The following is a 19,486-nucleotide window of genomic DNA, read 5'->3' as shown; positions in this document are numbered from 1 at the left end:
GTAAGTCGAGTAGCTTATTGGATAATTGAGAATGTGACTTTCTTGGGGAACAGAGAAAGCAAGGGGGAGTAGGAGGAGATGAGGCAAAAATCTGAATAGTGATCATCCCTGTATCCCGTACTTTTAAGCTTGGATCTTATTTTTTATGTCTATATGGAGGCACTGGAGGATTTTAAGCAGGTGAGTGAAATATTCAAATTTTAATATTGGAAAGAACACTGGACCTAGAAATATATTCCGGTACCCAAATAACTTAATATAAAACAAAGATGATTTTTCGAATGGGTACAGAAATAAATGGTTCTGGGACAATTGGTTAACTACTTGGTTAAGAAGATAAATGATTCTCACTTCATGTCCTACACTAAAATGATGAAAGAGTTCAATTGAAAAAAAATTGCTATTTTTTAATATGTTAGACAAAGATTAATTTAAGTAACATGTGAAACACTCTTAACAAATCCATTGGAAGGAAGTGAACATTCAAAGGCAGTTTGCAAAAGAGAATATAGATACAGCCAAAACACACATGAATACACACATGAAAAGAATTTTTAAATCATGAGGCACCATGATTTTTCTGTAAACCTGGAGAAAGTATTACTACACACAGCCCTGGGCCCTTAAATTGGCATGACTTTTCTGGAATAGTTATCTGTTAGGATCCATAAACTTCCACAAGTGTACTATAATTAATTATTCAAACATATACAGAAAGATTAAACTGTTCTCCGAAGCTTTATTTATAATAGGGGACATTGGAAACAAGTGTCCATCAATAGGGATTTGGTTAAATAAATAATCATACATTTATTGGATAGAACACTATGCAGACATGAAATACCTTCTGCTTCCCACTGGACAACATCTGTTGCTGTGGACCAATATTCCCATTGAAATGGTCTCTTTTTTCTCCTGTTGGTCTGAGCCTTCTCAGTCTCTTTCACAAGTTAAATCTGATTACCCCCAAGGTTGTGCCTTCCCTGTTCTCTTGTCATTCTATACCCGTCTTTGGTTGTCTTACCCATTCTCTTGACCATCTCCATGCTGAAGACTCCTAAATCACTTTCTTTAGGGCTAATCTGCTCTCTAAGCTCTGGGCCCTGTACCCCCCAAACGGCTCCTGTGCTCCCTTTAGCACTGTGTCTTCACATAGGTGACTCTCCTACCTGCAAAGCCCTTCCCTCCTTTACCTGGATAACTCCTGCTCGTCCTTCAGTGCTCAGCTCAGTCATCTCCCTGGTGGGAGGCCTTCACTGACCTCCTCCCCCAAACGCTGTCCCTGCTCTGAATTGTTTTTCCTACCCTTACTTTTCACATCCCCAACTCACCTGGTTAATGCTAATTTCTCTTTCGGTCCACAATTAAGATGAGGAAACCTTCCCTGATCCTCCAGCTTCATGTACTCCTCCAGCTTCATGTATTATAACACTTATCCCTGGGTATTTTATTTGCCTAGATACTTACCTGTGAGTTCCTTGAGGTTAGGACCTGTATCTTATTTACTATTGTATAACCAACACTGTATACTCTGGCTGGTAAATAATAGGCAGTCTGTCTATTTATAGAATGAATTAATGATAGAGAAAAACTTTCTAATATGTTGTTAAGTAAAAGGACTATATTATAAAATCGTACAGACAGTGTGATCCAAAGTTTGTTAACTAGAAGGTAATTTTTTGTTTATAGACTGAACTACATGTAGTTTAGGATGAGACTGACTTTGTATAGAAATGCAGCCTCCATAGTTGTGAGGTTTTTCTCCAGCAGAGGGCAGCAGTCTGAATGCGGAAGTGGTGAAGTCAAACATCTGGATTGCCCCAGGGCTTTGAGTTTTCAAGAATGGGTGAAATTGAGAACAAAGCGGCAAGGGTGTTGAGGGTATCAGGCAAAGGGAATGGTGGAAGTGATAGACAGTGGTATCCAAGATAGGTGGGAAGATGAGGATAGGGGTGTTAAAATAGTGGTAGAAAATCTTGAGTGGGGAAATCTTGGGGGATTTCCTGAGAGAGATCAGACTGAGTGGGAATGCGTGGTCCAGAAGAACAAGAGATTGTGAGATCTTGGTGGAGCAGCTCAGAGGATGACAGTCAAGGATGTGGCGGTGGATGTGGGTAGCTGAAGCAGAGTGGAGGAACTTCACAGCACTGAACCCAAGCAACTCTGAGGCCAAGTTTTGATGGCTTACCTATAAGGACCTTTATGTTACCCAAGAGAATGCTAGGAATTGGGGGAGAGAGGAATCTCCCAAATGAGCCAGGGTCTTGGATGTCTGTGGAAGAATGACAGTGATGAGGAAGGGTAGAGGGTGGAATAGCCAATGACACAAGCATCAAAGGAAACACTAAAAACATGTACATCCAGCTAAAACACATTGATTGATCAAGGGATGATCATATTACTTATGGGACCTTCACATGTTTGTTTGTTTTTTTCTCTTATAAATCCCTATATTATACATACATCTTGAGTTGGCAGTGGTTAGAGCACTGTTGGGTTACCAGTGTGTGTGATGACTCTGTGGACCGAGAACTGTTTTCCAGAACTCTAATAGGAAGGCTCCAGTGAAGTACCATGACTCAGTTGCTTTGCATGCATAATTTGGGGTAGTCCTCATACAGTGTAAAAAGTCTGTTCCATGAGGCTTGTCTGTGGATTCCTTATGAATGAAAAAAAATGAAAAGAATTTTGCCCAGTAACTCCAGTACAGTCTCCTTCACCTGGGAAGGCTCAAGGGATTACTTTAGAATAGCCTGACACTTTGTCCATCTGAGATGTAGTTATGCATTTTAAGCTTAGTCTTATAGCTGGTTGAGAGGGAGGTTGAATAGGGTACGTAGGGTAGCTTTGTACAGTTCTTGTCCAGTTTAGCCTGCTATTGTATTAAAAATAATTCTGTGTGGGTGAGGACAAGTAGAAGGAGACTTCCTGCTTTCTTTCCATTTTGCTTATGGTCTAGACATCTGCAAGCCAAATTAATTTAATGCATCACTTTCTTTTAATCTCACGACAGTTTAAAGTTCTAGGTCAAAGGTGGTATCTGAATAATTTTTATCACGCAACATCGTTTAACTTCACAACGAGGGAACAAACTGCAGTGGTGTGTTTAGATCTGTATCCAGCAACTGAGTACACAGTGAATGTCACCCTCCTGGGATCTCCCGAGCAGCACTCAGTGCAAATAACAATGACAACCGCACCAGCAGGTGGGTGTAGATGTCTTTCTGTTTGGTATCTTACGACAACAAGTTAAATATGTGTATTGAACTGTACAACATGGGGCAGCATAAAGAATGATAGTCTCAGAGTCAAGAGACCTGGGTTCTAGTTCTAACAAACTACCAATGTTTTCTGGGGCACAGTGTCCCTGAATCTTACCACCTCTCCCCTTTCCCACTTGGGTTCAGGCTCAGAGATGGTACAGACCAGGAGTGGACTGCTTTACTCAGGAATTCCTAGGAGTGATGGATTGAGAATACTGTAAGGCTTCCTATCTCTCACTTCCAATTTAAGACAGCTGAACCCTAAGGGTAGTCATTATGGGCAACTAGAACTAACTTCCAGGAGATCAGAAATGTGAGCTGCAGTGTGTTGGACATGGGTAGGACAAGGAGGCCACCTGACAGCGCCGTACGAGCACATTAACCCGACACAGAGAACAGTGACCTAAAGCAGGTCAGGCTCCTTCTGTTGCTTGCAAGGAAGCCAAATAGAGGCGGCTGTGTCAACTCCACAGCCCTCCCTGGTGGGGAGGGATGCAGAAGTCTCTACCATTTCTCTTGTTCTTTCATCAGTTGGGTTGCTTTTTTTAAAAAAATATTTATTTATTTATTTGGTTGTGCTGGGTCTTAGTTGTGGCTCACGGGCTCCTTAGTTGTGGCATGCGAACTCTTAGTTGCTACATGCATGTGGGATCTAGCTCCCTGACCAGGAATGGAACCTGGGCCCCCTGCGTTGGGAACATGGCGTCTTAACCACTGTGCCACCAGGGAAGTCCCTCATCAGTTGGGTTTAATGGACAAATTTCTGGGAAACCATTGAAAGAAAACAGTAGAATAAGATAGGTCTCGCTCCTACCTTCCTGAGGCCTTTATCCTGTTCACCGACTGATCTTTGTGGGTCAGTAGTGGGCACGTTGGTCTTTGTACTTGGAAGGCTCTGAAATGCAGTAGACACAAGTGAGGGCCATGCAGCACCGGAGGCTGAAAATTCACTCTTTATTGTATTTTTCATCTCAGATTGTACCTTGTATCAGCAGAGGTTGCACGATGAAGACCTCCTGACAGCATAAACCTAGCCCCCACATACATTTCTGGCTACAGAATAATGCTCACAATTTGAATATGCATTTCCTCCAATTATTAAATCCTCAGAGAAATTAAAGTCTAAAAATAACACCCACCTCTCCCTGTAAATTAACGTGTAAAGGCACTCAAGTCCCAGGTTCTTTCCTCCCCAGTGCCTTCTCTGCTAAGCCTCCATTAGAGTGGCCTCCCTGAGACAGCGAGTGTGTTCTAACTGTTACATCCTATAAATCTTTTTTTTTGTAGTAGTGTGATAGTTATACAACACTGTGAATGTACTAAACATCACTGAATTGTATACTTCAAAGTGGTTAATTTTATGTTGTGTGAATTTCATCTCAATTAAAAAAGAAAAGCCAATGGCTTAGATACGTTCTTCTTGCACCTGGGCCTCAGTTACCTTCTGAGTGATTCGTACGTGACGTACTGCAAGTAAAATGTTTAGAACGGTTCCTAGTACTTAATAATGATGATGACAATACTGGCTTTGTTTATTGAGCACTGAGGATGTCCAGGCATTTTTCAAAGTGCTATCCTTCAGTCAATCCAAACCTACCCAACCTTTTGAGGAAGGCATTATTTTATTCCCATTTTACAGATTAAGGATCGTGAGGCACAGAGAAGTTAAGCAACTTGCCCAAGATCACACAGAGTGAGATGTACACCTGGGATTTGAATACAGGCATTCTGGCTCCAGGGCCCTCATTTTTAAGCAGTACATCTACTGCTTTTTACTAAATATTTAGTGCTTAAAAAGAAAAAAGGGAAAATTTTGTTCCTAGAACCTAGTGCGTAAGTCAGTCTGGACCCACCTTGCTTTTTTCAACCTTGGACCGTGAGCAAAAACTTCAAATACCATGGATGTGTAAATGCATTTGTTTAATAAGTGTTCATTTCTTATCTACTGTGTGTCAGGCAGGTTCTGATAGCTGACAAGGTAGCAGCAATAAAACAGACTCAGCTGTCATGGGGTTGGAGTCAGGAGGTTGGAGAGGAGACAGATAAACAAGTAAGGAAATATATGTTAGGTGGGACTAAGTGGTAAGATGAAGAATAAAGCTTGGCCAAGGGAGTGTCAATTGATGGTCAGGGAAGGCCTCTATTATAAAGAGACATGTAAGCACAGGTCTGAAGGAAGTGAGGGGGGACACAAAATGACAGGCATGTTCTTGGCATGTTCTGGGAACATCAAGGGAGCCAGCATGGCTGGAGCAGAGTGAGCTGGAGAAAGTGGTGGGAGATGAGGTCTCTAGCTTGAGTATAACGAGGGGGCCATGGTGTCAAGTTCAGAAAGCGAGACTGTCGTTACCTCCTCCTTTGCAATGTGGACCCCAGATTATCAGTAGTGCATATAATCTAGCATGTGATGTGACAGCCTCTATAGGTTACTCAGCTGTCCGAAGTCCACCCCCTGTGAATTTCAACTTAATTTGGGAAATCTCTTCTTTTGAGGTTATTGGATTCAGTCTGACACCAGGCTTCCCACCTGTTGTGGGGGAAGGAAATCTACGCTTTTTGAAAATGTTGGAACTTTGCCAATGGTGGTTCCAGGTCTTTCTTGGTGTCTATCCCGAGTATTTAGAACCTTTTATTTTCATGTCTCCTTTGAGCCCTTTTTCTACCTACCCTCCACCATTGCTGAAGATCTTGATCTGTGCAGTGAAAGAGCCTCCTTTCTTTGTGAGCAGGACATCCCATATTTACAGTAGGAAGCTCTTCAAGTGAAATGCACTGTCTTAAACAGAAATGGACTCACAGACATGGAAAACAAACTTATGGTTGCTGGGGGGGAGGATAGCTGGGGGGCAGGGGGAGAGATAAATTAGGAGTTTGGGATTGACCTATACACACTACTGTATATAAGGTAGGCAAACAACAAGGACCTACTGTATAGCACAGGGAACTGAACTCAATATCTTGTAATCACCTATAATGGGAAAGAATCTGAAAAAGAATAGATATATATGTAAAATTGTATACTTGTATCGTACACTTGAAACTAACACAACATTGTAAATTAATTATACCACAACAACAAAAAAAGGAGGGAACATACCAAATGGGGAGAAAAGTACTTCAATAAGCTCATATTTAACTAAAAAAAAAAGAAGTGCATTGTCTTTCATGCCTGCCTCCTTCACACTCCCACTTTCCTGCTGTTTTCTCGGAATTTCTCTATCCCCAGAAAGATCCTAAGTATTGCTTTAATTCTGAGTGGCGTGGCTTCCTATTATTGAATGCCTTGCTTCTGAGTCCTGCTTCCTGGTTAGGAGGTTTCCCTTGTCTTCCCTGGAGTATCACCCTCAGCTGATCCTTGAGCTGCTCTTGAGTTTCTGGAACCTGTGTTTTCACTGGTCTAATGAGGTCTAGGAAGTCCCCTAGTTTTAGTGGTTTTTCACCCAAGCCCCACCTTTTCTTAGAACTGAGTTTCTGAGACTTGAACTGCCTGTGCTTCTTTGATGGGAACTGAAGCATTCTTTCCTGCCACCATTTCCTTTTCTGCATCCGGAGAGATAATCCTCCAGTGTTCCAGGTCCTTCTAAGTATTCCTACTGCTCCGGCAGGCCAGCTGAGTAGTAAGCTTTCAACCTTCCATGCCAGCTGTTTCTGTTCCTCCTTCCTCCCCAGGCCTGGCTAATACCTTTTGCTCGGTCTTAGTACTTTCCTTCTCTGTATTTGCTTTTTGTTTTCATACTTACATTTTTGTTCTCCTAACATATTACTTTCGATTCTGCCAGTGAGGTCTCTATAGAGCAAGAATGGTGCCACGGTTCACCCAGTGTTCAGGTAAATTCTGCCAACCTTCCCTTTTGTTAGGAGGTATTTATTTTTATTCAGTTTAGCCTATAGACTCAGCCCTGATCAAGGGTCATGCTCCCTGGATCCTCCTTAACATTTCTCTGCTTTTCTGTTCCTTCTTTTCAAATTCTAAATCCTTGCATTTCCCAGGCAGGCTTCCTTATAGCCTGGGCTATACCCTCTCTTTCATCTGTAAGAACAATGCCACCTTGGAATTCATTTAATGATACCTGAAGAATTCTGCACTGATCCTTCTAGTATTTCTCTTTTTAAATATGTCCACATTTTCTGTAACTACATAGCACCACAACTCCAGTTATTAAAGAGTTCTCCATTAATGCCTACTCTGGGTTCCCTATTTAAAACTGTAAGAGGATCCTTTTTGATAGAATAATACCTGACTCTGGGTACCCTTTTAGGGGAGTCATTTTAGTTTGTTCTCCAAAATAGTCCCTTTATTCTTCTCTTTGATGATTTTCAGCCATTTCCCTGACCTAGTAAATATTTCTGCTTTTCTAATCTCTTCAGAGCAGTTATGTTTAGATATAGCTCCTTTTCCTTGTCATAGATTTCTAACTGGGCTAATATGATTTCAAATTTTCTTCTCCTCCTTGGTGTGCTTTCCTTCACTTTATTCCATTCTCTCCTAATCTTGTCCCATTTGCAAGATCAAACCTGTTTTTTAAACTGATTTCATTCCTTTTTCAGAGGTTGGGCAGATCTCATCTTTAGAAACAGAGGGTTCTAGGCATACACCTTTTATGACTCCTTCCCAGCACTTGAGTTGGTAAAATCCCACTGGATTTTATCCTCTCCACCCAAGAAGAATCCCTGGTGTAGAATCCCCAGTCTGGGGCTCTGTAAAACAATCCAGAGCAATTTGAGAGCCTGTGGTGTTGGGTGACTCCTGAGCCTGTAGACAAACCATGGATTCAGTCTTTTCTCAGATCTCTTTCTTCTGAACAAGATAAAGAGGGACAGAATTTTGGGCAGCTAATCTCCTGTTGTCTGCTAATGTCAGGCTCCCCCAAATGCTTTCTGAAATCTATCAAAATCTTCCACTAATGCTTTCTTTGTGCCTCTCAAACTTTAGCGAACAAAGAACCAGCTGGAGAGCTTATTAAAGCGCAGGTCCTTGGGCTCCATGCTAGAGGTTCAGATTCAGCAGGCCTGGAGTGGAGACGCCAAATTTTCATTTCTAGCAAGTGCCAGGCCTTGCTGACGCTGCCAGTCCATATTTTGAGCAGCACTGCTCTAACCACATAGACCTTAGCTACTTCTCGGCAATTTAAAGCCTTCACTTGAAAGAAAAGACCCGATAAAGAGAAAGACCAAAAAAAAAAAAAAAAGTGATAACCAAAATAATTCAAAGGGCTCATGCCTAAGAAACCTATGTGTTTTGCCTGATTTGTGAAGTTTTCCTGGTAATCGAGTATCTGCCTCATCTATTCTTGCAGTTCCAGCTATAGAGACCGAGAGCCTCCATCTTCCCTGATGGTGCTTTGCTCCCCTGTGGCAGCTCCTCTCTTTATATAAACTCAGAGTCCCAGTCAGTGTATTCACATGTTGCAGGGGGGAGAGACTGAATCTTACCCCTCCTTCCTACAGACTGACAAATAAGAAGTGAAGTATCAACTTTATTGCCTGAGCAAGTTCCCAGGAACTACCCCCAACACAGTTTCTAGTACTAAAAGTTACATTGGAGAATGAGGCTTAGAAATGGCCAAATGGGGTTTTCTACTGCCTCTCCCCCTGGAAGTATGGGCAGTTGGATCTGCATGGGGACCTTGCCTGGTTTACCCACCCAGTCTTAGGCTGAAGATCTGAGGAGAGGGAGTGGGCAAAGACAGGTTACTTACTCCTGGAGACTGGAGGTACACATGCCCCTTGTGCCGAAGCACAGGCAGGTCCCAGAGAGCAAAAATCCGCATCTTTTTGGGGCAGTGACCTGTAATATATGAACTCCACCCACTAGGAAGTGTGACCCAAGGAATAGTAGTCTCCTTCTTACCTGTCAGATTACATATTTACTGTTCATTCCTTGAGGATTAGTGAGTAGGGAGTGGAGAGAGGCCAAAATTATCCTTTCCTTTATAAAAATGAGGACAGGTAAATAGCAGCCTTGAACACACATGACCTCTGTAATGTTAGAGGGTTGATCAGGAAAGGTCCATTCTAGTTCTAGGAGTCTATGTTAGGAAAGCAATTTTAAGTTTCTTCAACTTCATTTATTTCAACATCCAAATTTCTTGACTGATTTATTTACCATCATTATTTCATTTATCTATTCTACTTTGTGTTTTTATTGATGTATACAAATTATTCATATGGTAAGAGTTTACTATTTGTGTCAAATATTTCTCCTGTTTTATAATTTCTTTTAATTCTCTTTATGGTGTTTTTGACATGTAAAGTTTTTAGATTTCTAAACAGCCCAATCTATTAATATTTTCCTTTGTGATATTACATTAATATTAAATATAGAATATTTTTTTTTTTTTTTTTTTTTTTTGCGGTACGTGGGCCTCTCACTGTTGTGGCCTCTCCCGTTGCAGAGCACAGGCTCCGGACGCACAGGCTCAGCGGCCATGGCTCACGGGCCCAGCCGCTCCGCAGCACGTGGGATCTTCCCGGACCGGGGCATGAACCCATGTCCCCTGCATCAGCAGGCAGACTCTCAAGCACTGCGCCACCAGGGAAGCCCTAGAATTTTTGTAAACAAAATTTTAAATTTATATCCTATCTTTTTTCTAGGAAGGACTTTAAGTGACCTGCATAGGTATATAAAATAAAAGAAAATAAGTTAAATAGGTAACCTAAAGAAGAATGAAAACAAAGTCAGGGACATAAAAAAAGATGTCAGATAAGGCTAAGAATAGTTCATATCCTTATAACCTATTTACTTGTTCATTAGTGGGTCACGCGTTTAGGTTTAAGTTTTCAGCCCATCCAGTCAGAAAGGGAGCCATTATATTATCCATAAGGTTACAACAAAGCAGTGTTTTTTGGGAGAAGTACAATTATTTTCAACACCATGATCAGATAGGAATTTCTGATTCTGGGGGGTTTCGTAAATAGTTCCATGTATGAGCAGCATTTTATGAGGATTTTATGATGCTGTTTCTTACATCATCCCTCAACATGGCTCATTATATTTGAGGAAAGCACAATTCATTGTGGGGTGGACAAAGAAAGACTCCTTAGAAATGCCTGTGCTCTGCTGACCTGGCTTGATTCAGGGGTAGGATTAGGTTATTTTAGATTATTTGGAGGAATGACTGGAGTCCATGTTTTTCAGACAATGTTTCCTAAATATTGTTTCTCTCAGCTCAGATTTGATAAATGATGGGGCCATTGTGCTTCAGACAATCCTCTTTCATCTGTACCAAGGGAGCAGTTGGTCTGTGTTGCCAGTTGAATAACAAGAATCCGTGCCTGAAAAGAAGGCTGGCCACCTCGGTTAGAAGGCGGAGCCGAGCCTAGGGAGCTGAGCTAAAGGAATTGTATGAATCTGCTTCTCCGTGGTTGAATCCCAGTTCCTCTCCATATAATGTGACCACATACTTTTAGCTTGAAAATCTCATGGTAGTTGTAACTAGATACCAAATTTGTCTTAAGAAAAATTTCAACAAAATAACAGTCGAACTCCCAACTTTAAACTGTGTTACATCCTTCTAAGACAAACTGAAATGTACATCAAGGACAACTAACTAAAGGATAATAAAATGATACCCCTATTTATAGAGCTATAGAGGTGTTATAAAAATGGTAACTTTGCTTTCAAAATAGTTGACTTGTAGCCATTCTTTCCAACAATAGTTACCCTGCAAAACCAGCTGTCTATTTAGGCTGCTCCTAATTAGAGGTTTTAAAACCATATCATTTATGATCAAGAGAATACTGGTTTTTCTGTTCTCTTTAGCAGAGGACTGCATGCATTTAGTTACTTCTAAAATAGTGTTGGTAAATTTAAAAAAATCTAAAGAAGGGACAGACCACTTTTTTCCTCTATTCCCTGGTAGAACGCCTAACTGATGCGGTGGCTTATGATGGCAGGTTTTCTAACAGCATGCGTAATTTGAGATCTACAGGGACTTTATAAAACTTTCCCCATAACTGATTCCTGTTCACAGAATCGAAGTCCAAACAAAAGATAATAAAGTCTAAACATTTTAACATTGTTTCTGATATTTTCCCACAAAATGATAAATATTGTAATGGTATTCTGTAGTGGAAAAGTTATGTCTGAAGGCAGCCTGCTTCTCTTATAAACCATCAGCCTGAGAAACTCATAGTTGCAGTTGGCCAAGCCAGAAATTGGCATATATTTTGTATGGAATATCCAATCATCTGTAACACGCCAAAACTGGGGAGAGTAAATGGTTGTTCTTTATAAGATAATGACATTGTAAGATCCAGCTAGGTAGAACCATACCCATGGGGTATATAAAGATGAATAAGCTATTTGGAATTGAAGCCCATCACTAAATGGGTTTTAAATGGCTCTAGAAGCAATGGGTTCATCTCATTCTTTTCAGGGCCACGATATTCTAATCATGTGTACAGACAAAGAGGCTCCAAGACTATCTTCTCGGCTGAAATCAAAGACCGCTTGCTTCTTAGTCTACTCTATCCAGTAATACAATGCGAAGGAAAGCTAACTACAAGATGTTCTTTTTTATTTCATTTCCTTGTGACTTTTTAATTTGATATAATTTCTTTTTTTAAAAAATTTTTTATTGGGGTATAGTTGTTGTACAATGTTGTGTTAGTTTCTACTGTACAACGAAGTGGAGTTCCCTGTGCTATACAGCAGGTTCTTATTAGTTATCTATTTTATACATATTAGTGTATATATGTTAATCCCACTCTCCCAATTCACCCCACCCCCACCCCCACCCTGCTTTCCCCCCTTGGGTCCATACGTTTGTTCTCTACATCTGTGTCTCTACTTCTGCCTTGCAAACCAGTTCATCTGTACCATTTTTCTAGATTCCACATATACGTGTTAATATACGATATTTGTTTTTCTCTTTCTGACTTACTTCACTCTGTGTGACAGTCTCTAGGTCCATCCATGTCTCTAAAAATGACCCAATTTCATTCCTTTTTATGGCTGAGTAATATTCCATTGTATACATGTACCACATCTTCTTTATCCATTTGTCTGTCAATGGACATTTAGGTTGCTTCCATGACCTAGCTATTGTAAATAGTGCTGCAGTGAACATTGGGGTGCATGTGTCTTTTTGAATTATGGTTTTCTTCAGATATATGCCCAGTAGTGGGATTGCTGGGTCATATGGTAATTCTATTTTTAGTTTTTTAAGGAACCTCCATACTGTTCTTCCATAGTGGCTGTATCAATTTACATTCCCACCAACAGTGCAAGAGGGTTCCCTCTTCTCTGCACCCTCTCCAGAATTTATTGTTTGTAGATTTTCTGATGATGCCCATTCTAACCAGTGTGAGGTGACACCTCATTGTGGTTTTGATTTGCATTTCTCTAATAATTAGTGATGTTGAGTAGCTTTTCATGTGCCTCTTGGCCATCTGTATGTCTTCTTTGGAGAAATGTCTATTTAGGTCTTCTGCCCAGTTTTTGATTGGGTTGTTTGTTTTTTTGATATTGAACTGCATGAGCTGATATTTTGGAGATTAATCCTTTGTCCGTTGATTCATTTGCAAATATTTTCTCCCATTCTGAGGGTTGTCTTTTCGTCTTGTTTATAGTTTCCTTCGCCGTGCAAAAGCTTTTAAGTTTCATTAGGTCCCATTTGTTTATTTTTGTTTTTATTTCCATTACTCTAGGAGGTGGGTCAAAAAAGTTCTTGCTGTGATTTATGTCAAAGAGTGTTCTTCCTCTGTTTTCCTCTAAGAGTTTTAGAGTGTCCAATCTTACATTTAGGTCTTTAACCCATTTTGAGTTTATTTTTGTGTATGGTGTTAAGGAGTGTTCTAATTTCATTCTTTTACATGTAGCTGTCCAGTTTTCCCAGCACCACTTATTGAAGAGACTGTCTTTTCTCCACTGTATATCCTTGCCTCCTTTGTCATAGATTAGTTGACCATAGGTGCATGGGTTTATCTCTGGACTTTCTATCCTGTTCCATTGACCTATATGTCTATTTTTGTGCCAGTACCATATTGTCTTGATTACTGTAGCTTTGTAGTATAGTCTGAAGTCAGGGAGTCTGATTCCTCTAGCTCCTTTTTTATTTTCTCAAGATGGGCTCTTCGGGATCTTTTGTGTCTCCATACAAATTGTAAAGTTTTTTGTTCTGGTTCTGTGAAAAATGCCATTGGTAGCTTGATAGGGATTGTGTTGAATCTGTAGACTGCTTTGGGTAGTATAGTCATTTTCACAGTGTTGATTCTTCCAATCCAAGAACATGGTATCTCTCTCCATCTGTTTGTATCGTCTTTAATTTCTTTCATCAGTGTCTTATAGTTTTCTGCATACAGGTCTTTTGTCTCCTTAGGTAGGTTTATTCCTAGGTATTTTATTCTTTTTGTTGCAATGGTAAATGGGAGTGTTTCCTTAATTTCTCTTTCAGATTTTTCATTGTTAGTGTATAGGAATGCAAGAGATTTCTGTGCATTAATTTTGTATCCTGTTACTTTACCAAATTCATTGATTAGCTCTAGTAGTTTTCTGGTAACATATTTAGGATTCTCTATGTTTAGTATTATGTCATCTGCAAACAGTGACAGTTTTACTTCATCTTTTCCGATTTGGATTCCTTTTATTTCTTTTTCTTTTCTGATTGCTGTGACTAAAACTTTCAAAACTATGTTGAATAATAGCGGTGAGATTAGGCAACCTTGTCTTCTTCCTGATCTTAGAGGAAGTGTTTGTTTTTCATCATTGAGAATGATGTTGGCTGTGGGTTTGTCATATATGACCTTTATTATGTTGAGGTAGGTTCCCTTATGCCCACTTTCTGGAGAGTTTTTATCATAAATGGGTGTTGAATTTTTGTCAAAAGCTTTTTCTGTATCTATTGAGATTATTATATAGTTTTTATCCTTCAGTTTGTTAATGTGGTTTATCACATTGATTGATTTGCATATATTGAAGAATCCTTGCATTCCTGGGATAAACCCCACTTGATCATGATGTATGATCCTTTTAATGTGCTGTTGGATTCTGTTTGCTAGTATTTTGTTGAGGATTTTTGCATCTATGTTCATCAGCGATATTGGTCTGTAGTTTTCTTTTTTTGTGACATCTTTGTTTGGTTTTGGTATCAGGGTGATGGTGGCCTCGTAGAATGTGTTTGGGAGTGTTCCTCCGTCTGCTATATTTCAGAAGAGTTTGAGAAATATAGGTGTTAGCTCTTCTCTAAGTGTTTGATAGAATTCACCTGTGAAGCCATCTGGTCCTGGGCTTTTGTTTGTTGGAAGATTTTTAATCACAGTTTCAATTTCAGTGCTTGTGATTGGTCTCTTTATATTGTCTATTTCTTCCTGGTTCCGCCTTGGAAGGTTGTACTTTTCTAAGAATTTGTCAATTTCTTCCAGATTGTCCATTTTATTGGCATAGGGTTGATTGTAGTAGTCTCTCATGATCCTTTGTATTTCTGTAGTGTCAGTTGTTACTTCTCCTTTTTCATTTCTAATTCTGTTGATTTGAGTCTTCTCCCTTTTTCTCGTGATGAGTCTGGCTAATGGTTTATCAATTTTGTTTATCTTCTCAAAGAACTTGCTTTTAATTTTATTGATCTTTGGTATTGTTTCATTCATTTCTTTTTCATTTATTTCTGATCTGATCTTTATAATTTCTTTCCTTCTGCTAACTTGGGGTTTTTTTTTGTTGTTGTTCTTCTTCTTCTTTCTATAATTGCTTTAGATGTAAGTTTAGGTTGTTTATTTGAGATTTCTCTTGTTTCTTGAGGTAGGATTGTGGGTCGTCGTGTTTTCATTGTCATTTGTTTCTAGGTATTTTTTTATTTCCTCTTTGATTTCTTCAGTGATCTCTTGGTTATTGAGTAGCGTATTGTTTAGCCTCCATGTGTTTGTATTTTTTACAGCTTTTTTCATGTAATTGATATCTAGTCTCATAGCGTTGTGGGTGGAGAAGATACTTGATACAATTTCAATTTTTGTAAATTTAACAAGGCTTGATTTGTGACCCAAGATATGATCTATCCTGGAGAATGTTCCATGAGCACTTGAGAAGAAAGTGTATTCTGTTGTTTTTAGATGGAATGTCCAAAAATATCAATTAAGTCTATCTGGTCTACTGTGTCTTTTAAAGCTTGTGTTTCCTTATTTATTTTCATTTTGGGTGCTCTGTCCATTGGTGAAAGTGGCGTGTTATAAAGTCCCCTACTATTACTTTGTTACTGTTGATTTCCCCTTTTATGGCTGTTAGCATTTGCCTTATGTATCGAGGTGCTCCTATGTTGGGTTCATAAATATTTACCATTGTTATATTGTCTTCTTGGATTGATCCCTTAATCATTATGTAGTGTCCTTCTTTGTCTCTTGTAATAGTCTTTATTTGAAAGTCCATTGTGTCTGATATGAGTATTGCTACTCCAGCTTTCTTCTGATTTCCATTTGCATGGAATATCATTTTCCATCCCCTCACTTTCAGTCTGTGTGTGTCCCTAGGTCTGAAGTGGGTCTCTTGTAGACAACATATATACAGGTCTTGTTTTAGTATCCATTTAGCCAGTCTGTGTCTTTTGGTTGCAACATTTAATCCATTTACATTTAAGGTAATTATTGATATGTATGTTCCTACCAACATTTTCTTAATTGTTTTGGGTTTGTTATTGTAGGTCTTTTCCTTCTCTTGTGTTTCCTGCCTAGAGAAGTTCCTTTAGCATTTGTTGTAAATGGTTTGGTGGTGCTGAATTCTCTTAACTTTTGCTTGTCTGTAAAGGTTTTAATTTCTCTGTCAAATCTGAATGAGATCCTTGCTGGGTAGAGTAATCTTGGTTGTAGGTTTTTCCCTTTCATCACTTTAAATATGTCCTGCCACTTCCTTCTGCCTTACAGAGTTCCTGCTGAAAGATCAGCTGTTAACATTATGGGGTTTTCCTTGTATATAATTTGTTGCTTTTCCCTTGCTGCTTTTAATATTTTTTCTTTGAATTTAATTTTTGATACTTTGATATATTTGTGTCTTGGTGTACTTTTCCTTGGATTTATCCTGTATGGGACTTTCTGCACTTCCTGGACTTGATTGACTATTTCCTTTCCCATGTTAGGGAAGTTTTCAACTATAGTCTCTTCAAATATTTTCTCAGACCCTTTCTTTTTCTCTTTTTCTTCTTGGACCCCTATAATTTGAATGTTGGTCCATTTAATGTTGTCCCAGAGGTCTCTGAGACTGTCCTCAAGTCTTTTCATTCTTTTTTCTTTATTCTGCTCTGCAGCGTTTTTTTCCCACCATTTTATCTTCCAGGTCACTTATCCATTCTTCTGCCTCAGTTATTCTGCTGTTGATTCCTTCTAGAGTATTTTTAATTTCATTTATTGTGTTGTTCATCATTGTTTGCTTGCTCTTTAGTTCTTCTAGGCCCTTTTTAAACGTTTCTTGTATTTTCTCCATTCTGTTTCCAAGATTTTGGATCATCTTTACTATCATTACTCTAAATTCTTTTTCAGGTAGACTGCCTATTTCCTCTTCATTTGTTTGGTCTGGTTGGTTTTTACCTTCCTCCTTCATCGGCTGCATATTTCTCTGTTTTCTCATTTTGTTTAACCTACTGTGTTTGGGTTCTCCTTTTTGCAGGCTGCAGGTTCGCAGTTCCCGTTATTTTTGTTGTCTGCCCCCAGTGGGTGAGGGTGGTTCAGTGGCTTGTGCAGGCTTCCTGGTGGAGGGGGCTGGTGCCTGTGTTCTCTTGGGTGGGGTTGGATCTTGTCCTTCTGGTGGGCAGGGCTGCATCTGGTGGTGTGTTTTGGAATGTCTGTGAACCCAGTATGACTTTAGGCAGCCTATCTGCTAATGTGTGGGGTTGTGTTCCTGTCTTACTAGTTGTTTGGCATGGGGTATCCAGCACTGGAGCTTGCTGGCCTTTGGGTGGGGCTGGGTCCTAGTGCTGAGATGAAGATCTCTGGGAGAGCTCTCGCTGATTGATAGTACGTGGGGCGGGGAGGTTTCTTGTGGTCCAATATCCTGGACTCAGCCCTCCCACCACGGAGGCTCAGGACTGATACCTGGCCGGAACACCAAGACCCTGCCAGCCCCATGGCTCAGAAGAAAAGGAAGAAAAAAACAAACAGACAGAACTCTAGGACAAAAGGTAAAAGCAAAGCTATACAGACAAAATCACACAAAGAAGCATACACATACACACTCAGAAAAAGAGAAAAAGGATTTTATATATATATATATATATATATATATAAAAGGAAGAGAGCAACCAAACCAATAAACAAATCTACCAATAAGTACTAAATACTAAACTAAGATAAACATAAAACCAGAATCAAATTAGATGCAGAAAGCAAACCCCAAGTCTACAGTTGCTCCCAAAGTCCACCACCTCAATTTTGGGAACATTCATTGTCTATTCAGGTATTTTTCAGATGCAGGGTTTATCAAGTTGATTGTGGGGATTTAATCTGCTGCTCCTGAGGCTGCACAGAGAAATTTCCCTTTCTCTTCTTTGTTCGTACAGCTCCTGGGGTTCAGCTTTGGTTTTGGCCCCGCCTCTGCATGTAGGCCACCCTCAGGAGTCTGTTACCCACCCAGACAGGAGGGGGTTAAAGCAGCAGCTGATTAGGTCTCTCTTGCTCACTCAGGCCAGGGGGAGGGAGGGGTACTTTAGTCATAATTGGGATGCGGGGCGAGCCTGAGGTGGCAGAGGCCAGCGTGATGTTGCAACAGCCTGAGGTGTGCCGTGTGTTCTCCCGGGGAAATTGTCCCTGGGTTACAGGACCCTGGCAGTGGCGTGCTGCACAGGATCCCAGGGGGCGGGTTGGGTAGTGACCTGCACTTGCACTCAGGATTCTTGGTGGCAGCAGCAGCAGCCTTAGCAGTTCATGCCCATCTCTGGGGTCCGAGCTGATGTCTGTGGCTCATGCCTGTCCCTGGAGCTTGTTTAGGTGGTACTCTGCCTTCTGTGGGCACTCTGGGAAGGAATCCCTTCTCTTTGCGCACCCCGAAACAATGGCCTCTTGCCGCTCTGGCAGGTCTAGACTCTTCCCCAGACCCCCTCCTGGCTATCTGTGATGCACTAGCTCCCTTCAGGCTGCGTTCACGCAGCCAACCCCAGTCCTCTCCCTGGGGTCTGACCTCTGAAGCCTGAGCCTCAGCTCCCAGCCCCCACCTGCCCTGGCAGGTGAGCAGACAAGCCTCTCGGGCTGATGAGTGCTGGTTGGCACTGATCCTCTGTGTGGGAATCTCTCCACTTTGTCCTCTGCACCCCTGTTGCTGCACTCTCCTCCATGGCTCCAAAACTTCCCTTCCCCCCATCCCCCCTCCCCACCAGTGAAGGGGCTCCCTAGTGTGTGGAAACATTTCCTCCTTCACAGCTCCTTCCCAAAAGTAGGGGTCCCATCCCTATTCTCTTGTCTGTATTTTTTCTTTTGCCCTACCCAGGTACGTGGGAATTTTCTTGCCTTTTGGGAAGTCTGAGGTCTTCTGCCAGCATTCAGTAGGTGTTCTGAAGGAGTTGTTCCACATGTAGATGTATTTTTGATGTATTTATGGGGAGGAAGGTGATCTCCACGTCTTACTCCTCTGCCATCTTGAAGGTCTTCTCCTGGTTTGTAAGTTTTTAAATGGCATACTGTAACTTCCATGTATTGCCTATATAACATTCAAACTAGTCTATTCTATTTCCCTTTTTCTTTATTCCTTCTCCTCTCAATTTTTCAGTTGCCTTATTTCTACTTTCACAACATATACTGTTTATATTTTATCCTTCCATCTTGCCCCACCTTTATTTTAGTCTTAGATTTACAGTTTAATATATCAGATGCTCACCATCAGTCTTTTTACTGAAGTTTCTTCAGTTACCTCTTGGATGAAGCTCATTTTCTAGTAGATTCCTTAAGAGTACAGTATTCCTTGAGTTCTTAGATGTTTAAAACTGTTTCTCTATGGTCTTGATACTTGAAAGATAGCATAGTTGGATATAAAAATCTTGATTTACACCTTCTTTGTTTGAATTTCCTTAAAATAACTTCTTTTGTTGCTTTTTTATGTAGCTTTTGAGAAGTCTGGTGCAGCCTAATTCTTTTGCCTTTGGATCTTAATTGTTTATTTATTTGAGGGGAGATGCTGAGGAGTTTTTCTTTATCTTTGAAGTCTAATAGTTTTACTTAGCTAAATCTTAGGGCTGATTGTTCTGGGTGAGTTTTCTCAGGTATCTGATGAGTCCTTCTAGTATTTATATTCAGGTCTTTTTATTTTTGTAAGG

At 40.4% G+C, this 19,486-nt stretch overlaps 1 protein-coding gene across 1 annotated transcript in view; it reads left to right on the top strand.

The window, feature by feature from the left end:
* SUSD1 (sushi domain containing 1) overlaps nt 1-19,486 on the top strand; it is a 114,275-nt gene that overhangs the window by 47,492 nt on the left and 47,297 nt on the right. The window contains exon 9 of the mRNA XM_065879932.1: nt 3,014-3,206. Within this exon, the coding sequence (XP_065736004.1) occupies nt 3,014-3,206 (193 nt within the window). The remainder of the gene's footprint in view (nt 1-3,013; nt 3,207-19,486) is intronic.

The sequence above is a fragment of the Phocoena phocoena genome, chromosome 6, assembly GCF_963924675.1.
Source record: "Phocoena phocoena chromosome 6, mPhoPho1.1, whole genome shotgun sequence".
Lineage (NCBI taxonomy): Eukaryota > Metazoa > Chordata > Mammalia > Artiodactyla > Phocoenidae > Phocoena > Phocoena phocoena.
This window is presented reverse-complemented; position numbering and strand designations above follow the sequence as displayed.